Source organism: Microcaecilia unicolor, chromosome 14 (genome assembly GCF_901765095.1).
Source record: "Microcaecilia unicolor chromosome 14, aMicUni1.1, whole genome shotgun sequence".
NCBI classification, from domain to species: Eukaryota; Metazoa; Chordata; class Amphibia; order Gymnophiona; family Siphonopidae; genus Microcaecilia; species Microcaecilia unicolor.
In genome coordinates, this window is record NC_044044.1 from 26,881,934 (window position 1) to 26,905,172 (window position 23,239).

Below are 23,239 nucleotides of genomic sequence, written 5' to 3' on the forward strand. Positions count from 1 at the left end.
GCATGCGATGTAGTAAATTTAAAACAAATAGGAAAACATTTTTCTTTACCCAATGCGTAATTAAACTCTGGAATTTGTTGCTGGAGAACGTAGTGAAGGCAGTTAGCTTGGCACAGTTTAAAAAGGTTGGACGGTTTCCTAAAGGACAAGTCCATAGACCGCTACTAAATGGACTTGGGAAAATCCACAATTTCGGGAATAGCTTGTATAAAATGTACGTTTGGGTAGCTTGCCAGGTGCCCTTGACCTGGATTGGCTGCTGTCGGGGACAGGATGCTGGGCCTGATGGACCTTTGGTCTTTTACCAGTACGGCATTACTTATGAATGAAGCTGTTAGAAGGTTTGCAGGCTGGGAAGGTCATCCAACTCTTCCTCTTCTGATATTACAATCAACTGTTGGCCCAGGAATCCACATGCTCTCACTCAACCCCTTGATTGAGTGCCATGGAAGGCCAAGGGAAGAGGAAGCTAGTGGAAAGCAGGGAGGCAGAGGAGAACATGGACAATCCTCTGAAGTGCAATCATCTGTAGATCCCAAGAGACTGGGAGAGAGGCACAGGCACACTAAGGGCCTCTTTTGCAAAGGCCATACTAGCAATTCCTCCACAGTAAATGAGAGGAAGCCCATAGGAATTGAATGGGCTTCCTCTCATTTACCACACAGTAATTGCTAGTGCGGCTTTGTACAAGAGGCCTTAAATTCTTACTAGCACATGTTGATAGGCTGCCATGTCTCTGCCCTTAGTGATGGCCCCCCCATGCTTAGATTTCAGGAAGTAACCAGAGCATTCAAAAGCTCAACATTCTCAGATCTATCCACATTGTTCAGAACACAGTACTGGGGCAGCCATGTCCCCTCCTTCAGCCACAGCTGAAGATGACGCCCACAACCCATAACAAACTGAGTTGCTCCATTCTGAAGACCCTGAAGGCTTTGTAAAACAATCTATGTGCAAACACTAGCAAAAGTCCAACATATTAATAACTACTGCTTGGGCCACTCTGCAGATGGCTCCAGAGAAGGCAAGCAGTAGGCAGGATGGAGGCTGTTCAGAGAAAATCTACCAAGGTGGTGCAGAATCTATACACCAGAAGCCCTATAGCAAGATTCTTTTCAGAGTCTCTTTTGCCCTCCTTTATTACTGTCTCTAAGTTGCCAGTACTTTTGCTCATCCCTCCTTCATCATTAAGGTCTGCTTTCCATGTTCTGAAAGATGCCCTTTAGCTATCAGTGCCTTTTCCACCACATGGTTAAGCCAAGGTAAGAATGATAATTCTTCCTGACTTTTCAGAAAAGGAAGTCCAGGTTATCAAAGGCAGAGGAAGAGAAGAAAAGTCATCAAAATTCTATGTGAAATCGGGGGGGGGGGGGGGGGGGGGGGGGGGGGAGCAGTAAAAAAAAAAAAAAGTCCAAAGGCCCTAGTGAGATTTGAACTCACGACCCCTGGTTTACAAGACCAGTGCTCTAACCCCTGAGCTATAGAGCCTTGTGAGCATAAGCTATAGCACACATCTTCAGATGACTAACATATTGCCACAGGCAATTATAATTATGTTCTTTCAGTAGCCAGTGTCAGAGGTCTGCAGGATCCTCCCTTCTCCAGGCTTGGCAGCTCCCTCTGTTCTTGTGTGGTGAATGAGATGCATTTATTGCGGACCCTAGGCAAATATTTTCCCAAGAACACATGATTTAAACGTTTGAATGTAACAGGTTCACCTGGAAGAGTCATGTTGCCAAGGAACACAGCACCTTCCATGCCTTAGAAGCCCAGGGGACTGAAGAATGCTGGCCCTGAAGTCCCCCCTCCCACTCCCACCATAGGCACAAACAGTAGAAATTACCCCCTGTATGTAATAAACATAAGCCCTTCCATGGACACAGTGAAGGAGCTTGCTCAATATTGGGGGTGCTCAGCACTCACTGCCCCCCCCCCCCCACCCCACCAACATGAGCTTCAGAAGAAAGGAAAATCCCTCCTGCCACCAGCATTTCCAGGCTACGGTTTCCCATCAAGACCCTTGATGGGGCAAATTGAGTATAGAATACCTGTTTAGTCTCAGCAGAGGGTCTGACCCTATGTATGGAAAGACATGAGAAGCCTGTAAACAGTAGATTCAAATTCTAGCTGGGGTGGTTGTTAAGAGCTGCAAGACATGCCCCCATCTCCAGATCTTTATCTGCCATTAGATGGTCTCTCTTTCTCAGTATGTGCCTCATGTGTCCTTTTGTTCCTGCAGTCTCTTTCTTAATCTCAAAGAAACTTCCTGCAGGTGACATTTTCTGTATCTCAGGCCTGTTTGTCTATGAGTTGCCAAAGGCATGCATAAACTATTGAAGGTCACAGAGGAAAAATATCATAGGAAATTCCCCAGTTGACGTGACGTGGATGCGTATTTTCAAAGCACTTGAGACTGGCTAAGTTCCACAGGTTAGTTACTATGTAACTTTGAAGTCTAAGTGCTTTGAAAATGAGCCTCATTGTGTCAGGCCAGATTGCATTTCTGGCTCAGTGACAGGATCTCATGGAGTTTTTATTATTTTTGTTAAAGCTGTTGTTTCTCCCAAGATTTTGTGCTCGGTGGTTGATTTTCTTCCCCCCCCCCCCCCCCCCCCCCCCCTTTGCATGTCTTCTTCCTGTCCATCTGGTAACAATGAAGAGTGAAAGTGAAAGTTGGCACAGGGCTCTCTCCAGCTAAAGGACTTCAGGGCAATTCTAGCAAGAGGTGAAAGAGATGGAGGAGAGAGGACAGGGCTACAGCATTCATGTTAGGATATTGGGGAACCCACAGAGGGATATCACCAGGAGTCTGAGCCGTTTCTTCACCAACAGAAGGAAGAGCGGCGGAGGGGAAAACCAGGTCATTCGTCTCAGCTCCACCTTGTACAAGATATGCTTCAAAGAGAAGGAAGGTAAGGAGGCAGTGGAGGGGAGAACACAGGCCACCATGGGTTTATATCAACCTTTAATCAGGGGGAAAAGGCTCCTGGACAGGTCTGAAAGCTAGTAACACTATCTGTTTGAGAAGGCTTTAATAGGATATGGCAGCTCCTCCCAGAATCCACTGATTTCTGGCCAATCTCTAAATGTGCTTTTATCTTTTCTGTCAATTATGTTTTATCTTGATATTCTTTTGTTCTGTATTCCTTCCCGTCAAATGTTAGTGCTCCTTTCTGTTTTGATTTTAACTATTTGATTTCAAATTGTGAACAGCTCTGCTATCTTTTGAGGAAGACTGTTAAATCAAGCCAATAAACCATAAAGGAGCATATTTATAGAAATAGGCAGGGGTGGAGGCAGGGAACGAACTTGGGCAAGTCATTTTATCTTCCTTTGCCTCAGGTTACCCACTTAGATTGTAAGCTCTTTGGGTTAGGCACTTGTTCAGCCTAAATTTTCCTAATGCTCTTAGCTGTCTTCTTTGAAAGGTAGCCCAAAAATGAAATGAAGATAGTGAAAGAGTCAGGAACCGTGGCGTTCACCTGTAGTCAGAGAGCAGGCTGAGATTTCCCAGGCACCAGCCACAACCCTGCTTTGAAAATCCCTTTTGAAACTGAAATGCCCAAAAATAAAGATGAAAATTCTTTCTTTTACATTACTCCCTTGGCAAAGACTTTGGCCACATGCAGTAAAGAGTCTTTCAGACCCTCATCTGCAAGATGCAAAAAGCTAGATTAGCTCTCCTCTCATCTCCGCATACGAGAATGGTACAGGATTTGTGTTACAAGATGTATGAGGAGAGGCTTGCTGACCTGAACATGTATACTCTGGAGGAAAGGAGAAACAGGGGTGATATATGATACAGACGTTCAAATATTTGAAAGGTATTAATCCGCAAACGAACCTTTTCCGGAGATGCGAAGGCGGTAGAACGAGAGGACATGAAATGAGATTGAAGGGGGGCAGGCTCAAGAAAAATGTCAGGAAGTATTTTTTCTCGGAGAGAGTAGTGGATGCTTGGAATGCCCTCCCGTGGGAGGTGGTGGAAATGAAAACGGTAACGGAATTCAAACACGCGTGGGATAAACATAAAGGAATCCTGTTCAGAAGGAATGGATCCTAAGGAGCTTGGCCGAGATTGGGTGGCAGAGCGGGAGGCGGGGATAGTGCTGGGCAGACTTATACGGTCTGTGCCAGAACCAGTGGTGGGAGGCGGGGCTGGTGGTTGGGAGGCGGGGATAGTGCTGGGCTGACTTCTACGGTCTGTGCCCTGAGAAGGACAGGTACAAATCAAGGTAAGGTATACACAAAAAGTAGCACATATGAGTTTATATTGTTGGGCAGACTGGATGGACCGTGCAGGTCTTTTTCTGCCGTCATCTACTATGTTACTATGATCTCCCTCTTCTAGAGTTTTCCCCACATCCCAGGTTATTCCCCAATAAGCTGATTTTAGTCCTGGTTTTGCCCCATTGCATGCAGGAGTTATAATTTTGATTGTTTTGCATCTACCTGTGCTCCCTTCACCCTCACCTCGTGGCAACGTACAACAGCCAGTCACTTTTCTTTCAGAGGGACTGTTTCTATGTTTGGTTAAAAATAGCTTTTTAAAAATCTGGTTTGCAGGACTATTTTCCATCCCCCTTCCCCCAACTCTGGCTACTACTTGTGCCTGGGGATTGCAGGACCCGTCTCTTGGTTCTGCTACACAGGGACAAGACCGTTTCACATAACCATTAAGCTGCTACCACTCACCATCACCCCTTCTTATAAGGCGGGTCTCTTGTTTTCAGGCCAAGGGCAACAAGGAGGCTATTCCTATATCAGAATGACAGAGAAACAGATTTTATGAAAGCCAAATCATCTGAGGCCATTGTGTATGAAGTTAGAGTCTATGAGAGAACTGAGGCATTGTTTACACACAGTCAGTGACACAGCCGGGGATTAGAACTGAGGCAAAAGGAGATTAAGCGACTCCCCTAGAATCACACACACAGAGTCAGTGACACAGCCAGGGATTAGAACTGAAGCACAGGGAGATAAATTGACTCTCACAGGGTCATGCATAAAGAGTCAGTGATAGAGCCGGGGATTAGAACTGAGGCTGAACCCTGGTATCTGATGACTGCACAACTCCCATTCCTCACTAAAGCTCTCTCCCTCTTTCTGCTTCTTCACCTCCTCGTCTAGACCAGGAGAGGGTCCTGAGCAAGGAACATCATGAAATCAAGCTGTCGAGCACCCAAGAGACTATTGCAGTACAGGTGACGCATTTGGAATGCAACGAACCAACCCCTGGAGATACTTCGGTCGCATCCTCTTGTGACAAGTCCGACTTCACAGCAGGTAACTTGATGATGAGGTTCCAAAAATTTAGGCTTGGATTCTTCTACCTTCCTTCCCCTGCAAAATGAGCCCAGAAGTCTGCACCCAAAACACGAAACACACTGCTCAGTCTGGATGAATGTGAGTGAGGTGGACCTCCCTCTCCTCACTCATGCTTTGTCTGTAAATAAATCCTGAGGATTCCACTTAATTATGGCCATTGCTGATTTTATTCATCTTTTCCCAGGTGGTCCATGCCTGTCCCACCACATGACAGAATGTACAGTGAGTTCTGACTGGCCTTAAATGGTGTACTAACTGTGAGAAATATTAGAGACACATTGGGACAGAAAACAGAAACAGGTCGAGAGGCCTGGCAGCACCAAAAAATAATATTAACTGTAAAAAATGTCTGGAGGAAATAAATAAAGAAAAATTCCTCTAGATACGGAGAAAAGACTTATCAGGGTCCGGACGTGTGTCTAAGAATGGTAACAGTGGGAGTGGCTACAGTTGGGACCAATCAGGGAAGAGGTGCCACCATGCTGAATGTAATCAAGTCCCCATGCAGGCCTCACACTGATATGTATGAAGAATGAATACAGCACTGACGGCTGGAGAAGGGAGTTTGAGAGCAAGGAGACTTTATAGAAGCATTAATAAAAAGATGCACATCTGATGTTCCATAAAATAATGCAAAAACACAAAATATTGGGCTAACATTTTACACTTTAACCAGGACATGTGCATGCAAAACAGGTATATCAATGTTCATATGTTCACAATTTGCCTAGATGTGATCTCTTTAAGAAAGGGGAATTTGGGGACTGTTGGGAGTGGGGGTGGGGTCTTCCAGGATCATATTATGAAGTGACTCACATAGATTAGTCACTAACGCGCAGAACTTGCCTCATCATTTTGAAACGGGTACATTTCTGTTCATAGTTTTTGCCACACAATAACCTAAACAATTTTAAAATAGGAATTTGTGTAGTTTTGACAATTGGCTTGCTTTGTGCATTCCTGAACGAATGCACATCTTGTCATTACTAAGTAAAACAATAACGTCTCTTAGATTAAAATGTACATTGGAATGGAACAGGGCCTGGAAAGAGATCTGATTTTATATGGAGAAATCTGCCTAGCTTTGTCGCTTCCTGTTGTCCTGGGTACGCAGAAGGGAAGGAATATTGTGTTGAGATACAGAAGATGAACGTTGTAATGGGTAGAATTTTCCGTTTATTTCCAACAGCACCAGTCTCTGACGAAGCAGAAGAGGTGTCTGAAAGCCCTCACACCCAGGACTCCCTCCCACCTGTGAGAAGTAAATCTTTGGTACCCAACCCTCGTGCCTTCACCCTGATAGAGAAACGCCTCCAGGAGGAGCTGAAGCACACGTGCCCAGGGATGACATGGTCGGTGGATTCCTGCCACGCCTATCTAACTTTTGAAGGGACCTCAGCAGATGTGCTTCAGGCTAAAATTGTTCTCAAACAGCTGCTGGGAATGGTGGTGGAGAGGCCGGTGGAGCTGCCAGGCTATGAGTTAGCGTTCCTCCTGACGCTAGGAAAGATGAACATTCTAGAAAAGAAACTCCATGAGGTAGAACTAGAGGTGGTCCTCCAAAATGACAAGACCTCAGCCACTCTGCTTGGGCTGGACACAGAGTCAGTGAAACTGGCCAGTGATGTCCTCGGTGATCTTCTTGACCACAAGTGTTTAGAAGGGGTCAAGGACTGGGAGTTGCTGAATGAATCTGGGGGTGGACACACGCTCATAAACTCCTTGTTGCAAAGGTTGAACCATCCTTTTAAGCATGTGGATATTAGGGTCTCCCCTGTGGGGACTCTAGTGAACATCCTTGTGGTGGGGTGCACTGAGAGTGTGAAGACCGTGGTAGAGGAACTGAAAAACTTTCTGGGGAGGGTGGATGAGCCAGTTGACCCAACACCAACATCTATTGTGTCAGTATGTAACCAAGAAGAGGAACGTCTTCACCTTCCTAGCCTGAGCCTGGCAGAATTCTTTGACCTGTTCCTCATTTTGGTTGGCCTGAAGGATTTCTTGAAGGGAAAAGTGACCTGGAGCCAGACTTCTCCCCCTTCCTGTGTCATAGTACTGAGGGGGCTAAAGCAGGACATAAAACAAGCAAGGCAGGAGGTGACCAGGAAGCTCCAAGACCTTTCCAGTAAAGAACTAGTCTTGGATAAGCCCGGCATGCTGCAGTACTTCAGTAGCAAGGGGAAGGATTTCTTGGCTCTTCTGTTGAAGACTCATAAGTGTCTAGTGTTGCTTCAAGAGAGTAAGCCAGACTTCAGGGACACGATAGAGGTAACAAGAACCAACATGTCAAGTTCTTTCCATGCCATGTCCTCTCTTTTAGGTTTAGTCTCCCGAGTGCCATGTCACAGCAGAGTACAGAAAGAAAGAGAGAGAGAGCTAGTGATAAAGTTGGAGGCTAGAGCTCATGCTCTTATGGAACTTGTGTCTGGCTACTAAATGATTTTCTTCTACTTTCTAGGAATTTTGGTTTCCAGAGTTTCAGCAGACACCAGCAGCCCCGGAAGGTAAGATCCCAGATAATTCAGCCTCTCCTTCCACTGGGAATCTTAAATAAATCAGGAGGTGGGGGTGCTCAACATCTTTCTCTTTAATGTGCATAGGAGTTCTCCACCTGTGATACTACCTTGGGGTGGGGGGGGGTGCATCAATATCATGTGTTTTATTTCAAAGGTCAAACAGGTTGCCTGACCCCTGCGATGAAACTGTGATATTGCTTTACCACCCCCCTATGGTAGGAACACGGATAAGAACATAACAATGACCATTCTAGGTCAGACCAATGGTCCATCTAGCCCAGTATCCAGATTTCAACAGTGCATAAGTATTGCCATACTGGGAAAGACCAAACGTCCATCAAGCCCAGCATTCTGTTTCCAACAGTGGCCAATCCAGGTCATAAAATACCTGGCAAGATCCCAAAAAAGTACAAAACATTTTATACTGTTTATCTCAGAAATAGTGGATTTTCCCCAAGTCCATTTAATAACGGTCTATGGATTTTTCCTTTAGGAAGCCGTCCAAACCTTTTTAAAACTCCGCTAAGCTAACTGCCTTTATCACATTCTCTGGCAAGGAATTCCAGAGTTTAATTACACGTTGAGTGAAGAAACATTTTCTCCACTTCGTTTTAAATTTACTACATTGTAGCTTCATTGCATGCCCCCTAGTCCTAGTATTTTTGGAAAGCATGAACAGACGCTTCACATCTACCCGTTCAACTCCACTCATTATTTTATAGACCTCTATCATATCTCCCCTCAGCTGAAGAGCCCTAGCTGCTTTAGCCTTTCCTCATAGGGAAGTCGTCCCATCCCCTTTATCATTTTCGTCGCCCTTCTCTGCACCTTTTCTAATTCCACTATATTTTTTTTGAGATGGGGCGACCAGAATTGAACACAATATTCGAGGTGCAGTCGCACAAAGGCATTATAACATCCTCATTTTTGTTTTCCATTCCTTTTCTAATAATACCTAACATTCTATTTGCTTTCTTAGCCGCAGCAGCACAATGAGCAGAAGGTTTCAACGTATCGTCAACGACGACACCTAGAGTCCTTTCTTGGTCCGTGACTCCTAACGTGGAACCTTGCATGACATAGCTATAATTCGGGTTCCTCTTTCCCACATGCATCACTTTGCACTTGCTCACATTAAACGTCATCTGCCATTTAGACGCCCAGTCTCGTAAGGTCTTCTTGTAATTTTTCACAATCCTTCTGTGATTTAACGACTTTGAATAACTTTGTGTCAGCAGCAAATTTAATTACCTCACTAGTTACTCCCATCTCTAGGTCATTTATAAATATGTTAAAAAGCAGCGGTCCCAGCACAGACCCCTGGGGAACCCCACTAGCTACCCTTCTCCATTGAGAATGCTGACCATTTAACCCTACTACTCTCTGTTTTCTATCTTTTAACCAGTTTTTAATCTACAATAGAACACTACCTCCTATCCCATGACTCTCCAATTTCCTCTGGAGTCTTTGTCAAACGTCTTCTGAAAATCCAGATACACAAAATCAATCGGCTCACCTTTATCCACATGTTTGTTCACCCCTTCAAAGAAATGTAGTAGATTGGTGAGGCAAGATTTCCCTTCACTAAATCCATTGTTGACTTTGTCTCATTAATCCATGCTTTTGAATATGCTCTGTAATTTTGTTCTTAATAATAGTCTCTACCATTTTGCCATGTGGCCAATCCAGGTCACAAGTACCTGGCAGAAACCCGAATAGTAGCAAGATTCCATGCTACCAATTCCAGAGCAAGCAGTGGCTTCCCCATGTCTATCTCAATAGCAGACTATGGACCTTTCCTCCAGGAACTTGTCCAAACCTTTTTTAAACCCAGATATGCTAACCGCTGCTACTACATCCTCCAGCAGTGAGTTATAGAACCTAACTATTTGTTAAGCTATTCTTCCTATTTGTTTTAAAAGTATTTCTCTTCATATTCTCTTTTAGTCTTCTTTATCAATGCTTTGCATCTAACTTGCCAGTACTTATGTTGCTTCTTATTTTCTTCATTCACAGCCTTTTTCCATTCTTTGAAGGATGTTCTTTTGACTCTAATAGCCTCTTTCACTTCACCTTTTAGCCATGCTGGCTGTCATTTGCTCTTACATAGTAACATAGTAAGTGACGGCAGATAAAGACCTGAGCGGGTCCATCCAGTCTGCCCAACAGTCACATTCATTATCAATTCAAGATTAAATCGACAATGAACGTGATATTATATACTTGATCATGGTCTTTCTTTGCTGTTTCTGGGACATAGACCGTAGAAGTCCGACCGGCTCTGTCCTTATGTTCCAACTTCTGGACTTGCCATCAAATCTCTCTCCAGCCTATCCGAATCTGTCATGTCATTTGCAGGACACAGACCATAGAAGTCTGCCCGTCCTCACATTCCAAATTACTGGAGTTTCTGTTGAAGCTCCCTCCAGCCCATCCTAAACCGGATCGCTATATACGGGACCCAGACACTACAAGCCAGCCCAGCATCAGCCTTAGTTGATACAGCCAGAGTTGCCATCTAAGTACCACTTGACATGCAAACACATATGCAACCCTATGTTTTTTTATACCATTCATTTTCTAATTAGAGATCTGTTTGGGCCAGTAGATGCTGGGTCTCAGAACCAACAACCTGGCAATCTTTCCCATACAAATTCCCTCAACTGGTTTCATAGACCCTCCGGCTGGGTAAAGTACCAAACACAACTATAAACAAGAGAAGCTTCTCACATTATCAACATTTTATTCTTACCCAAGAACATGAAAAATAAGAAATAATAAAATTAGGAGCAGCACATAAGAAACAGGGTATTGAGGGAACATAAAAAAGGGAGGAGCCATGGAGATGGTCCCATATTCCTTAATCTATTGAGATAGACTGAGGAAGATTTTCATCGACTCCCTTTGTCTTCCAGACCAGGCAGTTATATAGGGTTTCTTAGCCCAAAATGCAAAGAACTGGTTCTCAGGAATACATCATACGTCATGCAGAATATGCCATTTGTTTCTTACAATTGCCCAAAAAGGCATCTAACAAAATATATATTGCATTTCCTTAAAAGTTACATCTCCAGCACATCCTCCATAAAAGCAATCTGTATCTCACTTCAAAGAATTCCCTCTGCAATAGCATTTTCTTATCCCGTCCTGACTGCAGGATTTCTGTCCCTCTCCTCTGTGAGCCCTGCCCTCTTGTCACTTCGCTTTGATCTGCATCCTAGAAGTCTCTGAAAGGCTAATAAACACACTCATGTAAACAGTGAATGGCAAATGGCTCATTGTCCTTCAATTGCCTGTCAGAGGAAGGTGGGAAGGAGGTGGGGTATTTGCTCCACACCTGGCCTGCTCAATACCATTCTAATTTACAGAAAAAATTTACAGAAAAAAAAAGAAATTTCCACTTCTCATCTGTATATAAATTCTTAGATATTGGATATTTAGCAGTAGCACACCTCCACCAACAGATCCTCTGTGTTCATCCCACACCTTTTTGAATTTCAGTGGCGGAATTTAAAAAGGCATGGGATGAAAACAGTTGATCTCTAATTAGAACATGAATGGTATAAAATACAAAACTTAAAGGGTTGCATATGTGCTTCTTCTTTCTACCTTTGTAAATACGTGGAATACATCTGGTCTGGGCTTCCAAGATGGTATTTTTAAACACCATGCATGCCTGATTTAAAGTCCTAACCTTTGCAGCTGATCCTTTTAGCTTCGTTTTAACCATTTTCCTCATTTTATCATTGTCACCCTTTTGAAAATTAAATGCTGCTACAGATTTTAGCTCAAATTTGATTCTCGTAGACCTTAGTGGAAGCAACAAGCGAGCTGATACTTTGAGAATCTTGCCAGCAATTCTAGTATATAGTCTATATACCAAGCACACCATGGAAGATCCCCAAACAAACTCCTGGTCAGAATGTGAAAACCTCTGTCATTGCATATAAATAGTATTAATTTACATATTCAGTGATCATCATCGCAGGCAGTGGGTAATACTAAGTGACTCCAGTCCTCCATCCCTGACCAAAAGTCACTGAAACTCCCTGTGCTCAGATTCACAACAGGACAAGACATCTGGGAAGATGCTTGAGGGTTGTTCAATGTTGGCTTCCAAAAAACAGAGCTGTTGATAGCTCTTGGGTATTGGAGCTGCCCATCATGTGTTTTGATGCTATAGTTCTTTAAAGCAGGAACATTGCATACAGTTGGGGGCGATTCAGACCACCCTTCAACCAGGACCTCAGTCAGCTCGATTCAGATCCAAACCCATTGTTGATTTTGGACGGGAATGGGTGGGTGGTAACACCAGGGCTCTGCAATCTACTGTCTTTGTCCTCATGTGTCTCTGCCTTGGTTCTCTCTGTTGTATTTGTCTGTGCAGGTCTGAAGTTTCATTACTTCCAGCAGCTGGGGCGCATGGCTCGTGTCCATGTTAAAAACGTGGTGATCGAGAGCAAATTGGGGGAGGTAGAGGCTGAAGAAACAGACGCGATTCTTAATCTCCTGAGTTCTGGCTATGATATCACGGACAGTAAGTTACTTTCCAGAAAGACACAGAAGAAAGAGCAGAAACACCTGTGGGATCCTGTCATCTGGATCTGAGCAGAGACAATAGGGACCAGCACCAGAACCCGGGAACTGCCTTTGATATTGTCCTTTTTGTGCCCTTTGATTTTATACTATTATTAGAGCTGTTGATTATTTGTAATCATTCAACTTATATATTCCTTTGGCAACAGAAGTAACAGAATTGTCGCACTGAAAAAAAACGTCCTGAATCTGAGAGAGGAAGAGAGAATGTGACAGAGAAAGAGGGTCAGAAAGAGAGGAAGAAAGAATGCAGTAGAGGGTGAGAAGAAAAATGTGAAAGAGAAAGAGGAGCAGACGGAGAAGAGAGAAAGTAATAGAGAAAGGAGGAGGAGCAGGAAGAGAGAATGTGACAGAGAAAGAGGGAAAGAGGTGCAGAGAGAGAGGGGGGAGAGAAAGTGAATGTAATTGAGAGAGGGAGGCAGAAAGAGAGGAAGAAAGAATGCGATGGAGAGAAGAATGTGAAAGAGAAAGAGGGGCAAACAGAGAAGAGAGGAGATGAGAGAATATAATAGAGAAAGAAGGAGGGGCAGAAAGAGTGCAAGAGAGAATGTGACGGAGAAAGAGGGCGAGAGGGGTGGAAAAAGAGAAGGAGAAAGTGTGATAGAGACATACCAAGAGAACCAGTTCAGAAGTTGGTATGGATGGGCTGTCTGGTCTTTCTCTGCTGCATCTATGATTCTCTGTTTTTCTCCCCTTTCCGGGGTCTCATTGGCTCTCTTAATTTCCCAGCTCCCCTCTTCCATGCTGCTGGAGACTCAGTCCAAAAGGAATTCAGGAACAAAGGTGAGGTCCTGGTGTATAAACCTACCAATGAATTCCCTTTCTACTATCTACTCTCCTTAATCTTTCCCTCCATCCCGGGGTCCGCATGAGCTCTGGTGGGTTTCCTTTATGTGGTTCAGACCATCCCTGAGGAATTGATGTGAAAATTGTCCTAGAACTGCTCATCCAGCCAGCTGAGCAGCTTCCAAAGGCTGTGTAGAATGTGCTGGGAGGGGCAGGGATGGCGTCACACAGTCCCCCACCCCATCCCACCTCATGAAATCTGCAGGAATGGAGGATTTTCCTTTCTTAGACAGCAGGGAGACAACGATAGGTCTCAAAATGATGAACTTTCTCTCTCTCAGTGCAAGGTGGGCAAAATTCCTAATCACTCAATCTAATCCAGGACTTCTCAACCCTGTCCTGGGGACACACCCAGCCAGTCAGGTTTTCAGGATACCCACAATCAATATGCATGAAATATGTTTGCCTACAATGGAGGTAGTGCATACAAATTTATCTTATGCATATTCATTGTGGATATCTTGAAAACCTGACTAGCTGGGCGTCTCCTGAGGACTGGGTTGAGAACCCCTGCTTCAACCCGAAGCCTGATCTCAGACTACTAATGTTCAACTCAGTCGTTACACTTTACCCAGAGTCCCTTTCAACTGTTGTTGGCCTTGAGGAAGTTGAAGGGAAGCCAGGGTGAGGCCTTGTCTCTCATGGACAAGAATTAAATCCTTGATTCCACACCTGAGCTCAAGGCAACTTAAAAATTCAGGTAAACAGAGGCTTTGGAAGAACTCCAGAAATACTGCCTCCAGGCTGACTGGGCAGGATCTGCTCACATGTGTAGGATAAAGTGGTTTATTCCCGAAAGCTAGTTCCTCTGCCTCTCCACTTTTTTTTTTTCAGACCTATGTGTATTTATGTATCTTTCTCTGTGTTGTGTTTATTCCGCACAGATAGGCCATTATGAGTTTTCTGCTACATGAATATGTGTGATTTATTTATATACACAAACGTTTTTCAATTTATTTGTCAGTCCTGTGTAAGTGCAGATAATTTGACCACTGGGTCCCTCACATTTTATGTGTTTTTATGTATTGATAGCTTTTTTAAAATTTATTCACATGTTTATTTATTAGTATTTGCATATTGTTTTAGCGCTGACCCCTGAGGCAGACCAAGTTGGGTGTTTGTTTCAGTTAAGGATTTTTTTTTTCTTGGGACCTTGTGTGTGATCTGAAATTTTTTTTTTGCATCACTTTTGGTGCAGATCTGATGAGCCTCTCTGTTGCTGATTGTGTTTATCTGAGTCTTTGTGTATGTCTGTGTCTTTCTCTATAAGTTATGATTATTTGAGTTTGTGTGTTTATGTGTGTTTATCTGGGTTTCTGTTTGTTGTGTTTATCTGAGTGTGTTTGTGTGCACATGCATACATGTATCATCATGTCTCTGTGCATATATGAGTGTATGTGTCTCTGTTATCCAGGGTGTAATTTAACGTCTATTTTTCCCTCTCAGAAAGCAGACTTGGGTGCACGTACACGGGGGCTGGCAGGCTGAGGTGTAAAATTATCATCCATGTCAGACTGAACTGGAAGCTGGACCAGCAAAACACCCTGAAGAATATCCTCGTGGAGTGTGACAGCAAACGGGAATACCGATCGGTCTGTCTGTTCCTCACAGACACAGGTAGAGTCGCTGGCACTCAGCTGTTCCATCAGCTGGAAGATGGGAAGTTTTATGTCAGCAATTACTAAATAAACTCTCTGACACCCCACACTACAAAACTCCTGAAAATCCCTTCCCCAAACTTCCCAGAGACCCCTTCCACAGACATCCCAAGTCCAGACCTCACAGAGATCCTTTTAAGGGTTCCTCAAAATTTCTGGGAATACATTCCCCAAATGCCCCAGGAGACCCCTTCTCCAAACCTCCTGGTAACCCCTTTCCTCAAACCTCCAGGGAACACCTTCCCCAAACCTCTTGATAGCCACTTCCCGAAACCTTTCAGGAGACCCTTCCCCCTATACCTGCCGCAGCACTCACTTTCCAGTGTCACTAAGATGCTCTAACAGTGATGTCCCAGCCAAACCAGTCTGAAAGCAGCTGTAACAGGAATTAAATTTTAAGCAAAATTCTCTTTATATCACCTTCGAATTCTATGATATTCCAAAAGGTGGAAAAATTCCCACATGGATGTAAATCCGTGCTGGACAGAGCCTGCATGCTGTTCCCACCAAGTCTCCTGTCTGCCATCCCTCTGAGACCCCTTCTCCCTTAGCTCCGCATTCCCCAGAGCACCCTGTCCCCTTCAAACTTTCATTCCTCTGTCACACCATTCTCCAGACCCCCTCCTCTTTAGTCCTTGTTCCTGGTCCCCTAGGCCATTTTCTCTCAGAAGCTGTCATGCCCTTGAGCCCTGTTCCCAATAGTCTTATCTTACAGCCCCTTGAATCAAGAATGAGGTGTTACCCCTTTGAAGATGCATCACAATGAAAGGGTTTCCCCTCCACCACCCTTCTCTCCCTAGCATCTCTAAGCTTCGGTGGTGCCATCCCCTCAGATCTGCCCTGTTAAGGCTGAAGTGGCAGACCATCTGCAATTCACCTGCATCTTTAAGGGAGAGAGGAGCAGAGAGGGCTGTGGAGCTGGAGGAAAAAGTGACCTTTTTTACTGTAGTGCTTTAGGTAGCTGTCTGCTCCTTCTCAACAGAAATCCAGATCTGATTCTGTTGCCTATCTGTATGCTCCATGACATGAGCCCCCAACGGCAATGTAAGTGGAACCCACTCACCTCACAAGCTCCCTAAAGCTGCCATGCTTGTCACAGAGAAGGCAATAGATCAAGAATTTCAGTGTTTTTATCCTTTCTCACTTAGGGAATGTCCCACCACTGGAGGCCGCTGGAATCCTGGTTAATGCTCTGGCTATGACAGCAGCCCAGCTGATGCACCTCACACTGATAAAGATTGTTACCAGCGAGGAGAGACTCAGTGATGCCCTCCAGAGCAAGCTGAAATCCTGCAGTGGACAGCTGGTGCCACAGGAGCCCAGAAAAGCCAGCTTCCTCCAAGGTGCAAACATCACAGAGCTGACTGGAAAAGAAATAACTATTTTGCCTGATTAGTTTGCAGGGATCTGTAATTCCCTGTTATATGTCACAGGGATTAAAATGTGGGCAAAACACAATTTTAAGAAAGGGCCCTCTAAAATGGGCAATTTAAGGATGAACTGAAGCCATCATTAATTTAAAAGGGTTGCGATTATGGGTTATGCATATTAGATTTGATATACTGCCTTTCATCACAAAATAGTGAGGCAGTTTACAGTAAAATTAAAAGGAAACTAAGAAAGGAACTCCATTATTTATAGGACAGAGAAATGAACAGAGGAAATAAGGGAGAAAGTGGAAGGAGGGGAAAGCATGGTATAAATTAGCATAGGCATCGATAATGGGGCAGCATTTCATGCCAGCACAACACTCTCCTAATCTTGCGTCCCTCCTCCCCCACCAAATGCCAACTGAAAAAGGTGGGTCTTAAGCTCTGCCTTGTATTTGGAGAAGGACAGTTCTGTACAGAGGGAAAGGGGGGGGGGGGGTTGTATTCCGGAATAAGGTGATGTGTGAAAGAAAGCAGACTGATGTGTGGAATCCAAGTGAGACTGGGAATACTGGAGGGATGAATAAATGTCCGTCATGAAATGAGTGAAGTGTTCTTCCAGGGACATGCAAGATTGTCAGTAATGAGAGATAGGCAGGAGGGCCAGAGTGTAGAACCTTATGGGCTAAAGTGAGTATCTTGCCTTTGAAAGCTTTTAGAGCCTTGGGGGAGGTTTTTCAAGATTTGTTTTGTTCAGGAAACCTACTGATTATGCCAGGGGACTCAGATAGATTATGTGGAGATCTAAAGTAGAGGAGTGTGGTAGCCGTGTTATCTATTGATAACCTGTGGAGATCTAGAAACTGAAAAAAAACAAAAATCAAAGGAGAGTCTGGCAAAATGCAGAGAGTGCAGGGACTGAAACTACCAAAGGAGACTCCTGCAAAAAGCACAGACAACGGGTTGAAAATATCACAGGAAACTCAGGCAAAATGGAGAGAGTGCAGAGGTTGAAAACACCAGAGACTCCTACAAAAAGCAGAAAGCACAGGGGCTGATACTAGCAGAGGATGACCTAGTAAAAAGCACAGCCTGCAGGAGTTGAAAACACCAGAGGAGACTCTTGCAAAATTCAAAACCTGAAATTCCAGTTAAGACCATTGTAAAAACTTAAAACTGCCGTAGTGGGTCAGACCAAAGCTCCGTCTGTTTCATCACAGAAGCCAGGTGATCCAGTTCATAAACACCCGTTAGAATCCCAAAAAGCAGCAAAATTCCAGGTCTACCTTAATAATGATTTATGGACTTTTCTTCCAGGAATTTGTCCAAACCTTCTTTTAAACACAGCTACACTAACTGTTTTAACCATTTTTAGCAGTTCTGAGGGCGAAAAGCTTGCTCATAAACCAACCCCTACATAATGCTGTTCAATTTCTTGATTTTTTTGCAGCTTTTTTTGGCTTCAGTGCCTCTGACTCTTCCAACAAAAGCTCTCAGGCCACCAAAGACAGCTGGCAGCCACTCAGAACAAAATTCTCCAGCAAGCCCGCCATGCTTCAACTGTTCACTGAGAAACAGGAGACACTCGAGAAGGTGACCCAGACAATCAATGCGCATATCAGCTCACTATATTCTCAGTGTGTCATCCGAGACCCGGCCCTCGAACACTTAACTGTTAGCCACCTGGAGGAAATATACCTTAAGCTGCTCAGCACAGGTGTGGTGGTCTCCAAAGCGAAGGACTGTCTGAAGCTGGAGGGCACAGACCCAGCGGTGGAGGAGGTGAAGACCTTGGTGGAGCAGGTCCTGCAGGAACTGAAGACAATGAACAGTGAGGAGGACAAGTGGCTTCTTGATGGTGTCCACTGGCAGTATGAGGAGCAACAGAGAATGAAGGACTTCAGCACCCTGGACAGCTGCCAGCTGGAACGAGCTTATCGGCTGGGGCAAACAGAAGTCAGTCTGAAATGGGAGGGCGCCAGGAAGATGATGGTGAACTTTCCAGCCATGCAGGGGCAGGTACCAGAAGACAACAAGTGTTTCCGAGTTCACAGGAAGGAGAAGCTAACAGGTATGTGCCTGTACTAGTGTTCATGTTAATGGCATCCCATCAGTGTGTACCCAGAGCTGTACAGAGACAAGAAGCAAGGACAGCTGGGGAAAAATGGAACACTTATATCTTGTAAAGCTCCTGCTTTGAGTACTACTACTACTACTTAACATTTCTAGAGCGCTACTAGGGTTACGCAGCGCTGTACAATTTAACAAAGAGAGACAGTCCCTGCTCAAAGAGCTTACAATCTAAACTCTCTAGCTGTCCATACTGTACTCATGCTTTTCTTTTATGAGTGTGATGTCTGCATGGGGCAGTTAAAGATCCGCTCTCCAGCTGTACATACTGTGTTCATGTTTTACATGCATCAGTGTGATGTAATATGGGACTCTTTTAAAGATCAGCTTTCTGTGTTCTGTTCATGCTTTACATATAAAGGACAGCACCGTACAAATACAAGTAATTTGTTCCATGGTGTTTACGGTCTAGTCGAGATAAACAGGACAAATAAGAGGTTTCAGGAAATGTATTTATTATAGAAAACTAGTAAAAAAGGCCTGTTTCGGTATGAAAGGAAACGGGCGCTAGCAAGGTTTTCCTCCCTCCCCCCCCTCGCTCTCTCCCTTTGTCCCCCCCCCAAGTCCCACGGCCCCCTTTCCTCCCCTCCATTTTCCATGGCTTCCTCCCTCCCTCCCCTTCACTCTGTCCTGCCTCCGAGTGCCAGTCCCCCCCTCTAAAATTGCCAACCCCCCTCTCCCCCTCTCTTACCGGGGTCCCGTCGGCAGCATTGAAGAGCGAACAGACTCAGCGAGTGTACTGCCTTTCCTTCTCTTCGCTCTGACTTTGGTCCCACCGTCATTTCCTGTTTGCGCAAGGGCGGGACCAGAGTCAGAGCGAAGAGAAGGGAAAGCAGCATACTCGGGCATCAGTATGATGTCAGTGTTATCTACCGCAGGTAGCAGACCACATCCGAGGGAGCCACGGTCCCAGGCAGCGTCAGAACGTTGGAGATGAGAATTATTATATAGGAAATGGTTAAAATCAGAAAGGATTTGAGATTTAAAAGCAGGCTGAAATGGTTGGATATTTAATATGAGCTGTTACTGGAGGATCATTTTTATACTGTGGCATTGTTATACAGTGAGTTGTGCTTTGACCTTACTCTATGGATTAATCTTAGTGCTTTCCTTTTTTTTTTCCTGCAGAGAAGGGGATCCCAGCTTTCTGGCAAGAGATGGCCAGCAGTAGGGGAGCCAAGATGATACAACTGAGTCACGACTCACTGGAGTACCAGTGCGTGGAGAAACGATTCAACCTGTCTGCAGCCCGCTATCAGATTCAGTCTGTGAGTTCCATCTTGAACTGGGGTTTAGGGGGCAGGGAGGAGACGACACCCTGTGATCACACTATATATTGCGGGTGTTTTGTTCTAACTATACCATGAAGTAGTTTTTATGTTGTGCTTATTGGGGTATGCAAGGCACAGAAACAAGCTGCTTGGATTCGAGAACGAAGAATGTCACCCTGCATCTAAAATTAAGTGTTGGTGTCAAAATGTATTTGCATATTCAGCAATATTTTTCATTTAACTAGAACTACTAAGTATATGTATGACCACATAGTACTACAAAACCTATATGCATAAGTTGGGGTAGAGTGAAGCTGGAACTCATAAGTATCAGCTTCAGTCTAACCCAATGCCAGCTTCTTTTTCTATGGGTAAAATTGGGCTTTTAAACATAATAAATTGCCCAGTTTTATTGCTCTAACTACCAGAATTTGATGGTTAAATGAGTTAAGCATCCACCAGATGCCAGTGAACATATAACTCATTTCAAACTTTGGGTCCAAGATTTCTGCCTCAAAAGGCTTCCCAAGTAGGCAGCTCATGATTTTATGAAGCAATGCTGACATCCTGTGGTCATTTTGTGCATTACAGGTGGCTTATTCTTCTATTTGGTACAATGGGGACATCGAGTGGTCACAGTAGATATTGCAGGCCACTTATATTCAATTTTCTGATAAACTGTATCTATTTGCATCACTTTGAATGTTTCAGATTGAAAGGATTCAATGTGGCCCCCTGTACCAGGCATACAGTCTTCGGAAGAAACAGATGGAAGAGAAAAATGGGCAGGAAAAAGGGAATGAGAGGATCCTGTATCACGGCACTTCCTCAGAAACCTCCTTGTTAATATGCGAGCATGGTTTCAATCGGAGCCTCAATCAGCGATCGAGTAAGTCATTAGCAAGCATAAGAACTACAGAAAAATTTTCTGCATATAATGCTGGTCTCAGTTCTAATCTCTGGCTGTGCCACTGACTTTCTGACTCTTGGGGAATTAACTTTGGGGGTTATTTTAGAAGCCACTGGATTGTTGAGCAGCACTTTACATGCTCAATAAGCATCATTAAAGTTGTGCTGGTGTATAACTGTTGAGAAAACATAATGCCTGCTCTATGTGATATATGTGTAGGCATTCCTGGCGACAGAGAACGAGTAAAGCGGGGCTGGGATTGACGTTTGTGCATGTTTCTTATCAAACATGCATACAAGACAATTCCTACTGTCACATGCATGCACAAAGTTACTCCTGACTGATGGGTTAAATATTGGGCCCTCTGTGTTCAGTGGCTGAATTTCGTCACTGAACCTATGAGTTGTTACCAACTTTGCCCCATCCCAAACCATGTCCTCCAGTATATTCATGATCTTTTTCTGAATAAAATAGCCAAAGTTATATGTTTATCCTCCGTAAATTTTTTAAAAATAGCACATGTGTGCAGGGCCACTGCCAACCGCATGAGTGATTTTTCATTAACAGTCTGCCTGTGTGTGACCCTGGAGGAGTCACTTTATCTCCCTGTGTCTCAGTTCTAATCCCAGGCTGTGTCACTAACTCTGTGTGACCCCGGAGGAGTCACTTTGAAGCTCATTTTCGAAAGAGAAAGACGTCCATCTTGCGACATAAATCAGAAGATGGACATCCTTCTCTCAGAGACGTCCAAATCGGTATAATCGAAATCCGATTTTGGACATCTCCAACTGCAGTCCGTTGCAAGGACGTCCAAATTTCAAGGGGGTGTGTCGAGGCGTAGCGAAGGCGGGACTTGGGCATGTCTGACCCATAATCGAAAAAAGCCAGGACGTCCCTGAGGAACACTTGGACGTTTTCACCCAGATATGTTTTTTTTTTTTATGAGTAAGGCACAAAAAGGTGCCTGAAATGACCAGATAACCACTGGAGAGAATCAGGGATGACCTCCCATTACTCCCTCAGTGGTCACTAACCCCCTCCCACCCTCAAAAAAACATCTTTAAAAATACGTCGTGCCAGCTTCAGATGTCATACTCAGGTCCATGGCAATGCATGCAGGTCCCTGGAGCAGTTTTAGTGGGTGCAGTGCACATCAGACAGGCGGACCCAGGCCCATACCCCCCCCCCCCCCCCCACCTGTTACATTTGTGGCGGGAACAGCGAGATCTCCAAAACACACCACAAACCCACTGTACCCATATATAGGTGTCCCCCTTCACCCATAAGGGCTATGGTAGTGATGTACAGTTCAGGGTAGTGGGTTTTGGGGGGGGGGAGGGTTGGGGGGCTCTGCACACACGGTAAGAAAGCTATGTTCCTGGGAGCAATTTATAAAGTCCACTACAGTGTCCCCTAGGGTGCACGGTTGATGTCCTGACATGTCAGGGGGACCAGTGCACTACTAATGCTGGCTCCTCCCACCCCAAATGGCCTGCATTTGGTCGTTTTTGACATGGATGTCTTTGGTTTCGAAAATCGCCGAAAGTCAGAAACGTCCATGTCTAGGGACGTCCAAATCTAAGGACGTCTCTGATGGTATTTTTGAAACGAAAGATGGACGTCCATCTTGTTTCGAAAATACAGGTTTCCCTGCCCATGGATTTCGCCTTTTTTCAAGAACGTCTAAATCGCAACTTGGACGTTTCTTTTGAAAATGCCCCTCTTTATCTCCCTGTTTCAGTTCTAATCCCAGGCTTTGTCACTGACTTTCTGTCTGTTACCCTTGGAGAGTCATTTTATCCCTCTTTGCCTCAGTTCTAATCCCCAGATCTACAACTGACTAAAGTACTTTCTTTATGTATAGAGAGGTAGCAAGCAAGAGAGAGTATTTTCAGAACTGTATTGAAAACCATGTGTGGACTGTAAGGATTCCTGAGCAGTTGAATTATTGGATTCTTGTTCTTTCTTTGTTCCGTAAAGTGTTCGGCCACGGAGTGTACTTCGCAGTGAATGCAGAATATTCCGCAACTTACTCCAAGCCAAACACTGATGGCTTCTATACCCTGATCCAGGCACGAGTATTAACTGGGACATACACGCTCGGGAGGCCAAACCTGAGAGCTGTGCCCTCACGCAGCACCTCGTTAAACCACGACCTCTTTGACAGTGTGGTGGATAAGATGGAATCTCCTTCTGTTTTCGTTATCTTTCATGACTCACAAGCCTATCCAGAATATCGAATCACCTTCAAATAGCAGGTCAGTGGGCTGTTGCCAGGAAAAGCAAGCTGCCTCACCCCCCCCCCCCCCCCCCCCCATTCTTCAGCCAGAATCTGTGGGTGCACTGTGACAGGAGAATGAGTAGCACTTAAAGGACATCTGCCTTCTCTTTGGCTTGGAAAATCAGGAGCAGTGTAAGCCTCTAATGTTTTCTAGTCACTAACTGTTTAAACTCTTTATTCAAACAGGTAAGCCAAAAATATTAGGGAAGAACTTAAGGAAAAAGCAGAAATTATGTATTGTCATGTGGAGTAGCCTCATGGTTAGAGCAGGTTTCAAATCCCATTGCTGTTCCCTGTGATCTTGCCCCCTCTCTCTCTTTCTCCACATCCCTC

General features: G+C 44.6%; 1 protein-coding gene and 1 non-coding gene across 2 annotated transcripts; one reads left to right on the plus strand and one right to left on the minus strand.

The window, feature by feature from the left end:
• Positions 1-1,415: 1,415 nt before the first annotated feature.
• TRNAT-UGU lies at positions 1,416-1,488 on the minus strand. The gene has a single exon. It is a non-coding gene; the product is annotated as a tRNA-Thr (tRNA).
• Positions 1,489-2,633: 1,145 nt separating this feature from the next.
• Positions 2,634-23,239, plus strand: LOC115456970 (protein mono-ADP-ribosyltransferase PARP14-like). Its single transcript, XM_030186381.1, has 12 exons — positions 2,634-2,912; positions 5,131-5,286; positions 6,518-7,596; positions 7,787-7,832; positions 12,232-12,381; positions 13,170-13,223; positions 14,733-14,903; positions 16,093-16,287; positions 17,765-18,385; positions 19,573-19,712; positions 20,427-20,604; positions 22,606-23,239. The coding sequence occupies exons 1-12, from the start codon at positions 2,735-2,737 to the stop codon at positions 22,878-22,880; spliced, it is 3,243 nt and encodes a 1,080-aa protein (XP_030042241.1). The 5' UTR covers positions 2,634-2,734; the 3' UTR covers positions 22,881-23,239.

Coding starts and splice junctions, on each gene's coding strand:
- LOC115456970 (XM_030186381.1), top strand. CDS start 2,735: ATGGAGGAGAGAGGACAGGGCTACAGCATTCATGTTAGGATATTGGGG. Junction 18,386..19,572: donor CAGGAAGGAGAAGCTAACAG/GTATGTGCCTGT, acceptor TTTTTCCTGCAG/AGAAGGGGATCCCAGCTTTC. Junction 19,713..20,426: donor CCCGCTATCAGATTCAGTCT/GTGAGTTCCATC, acceptor TGAATGTTTCAG/ATTGAAAGGATTCAATGTGG.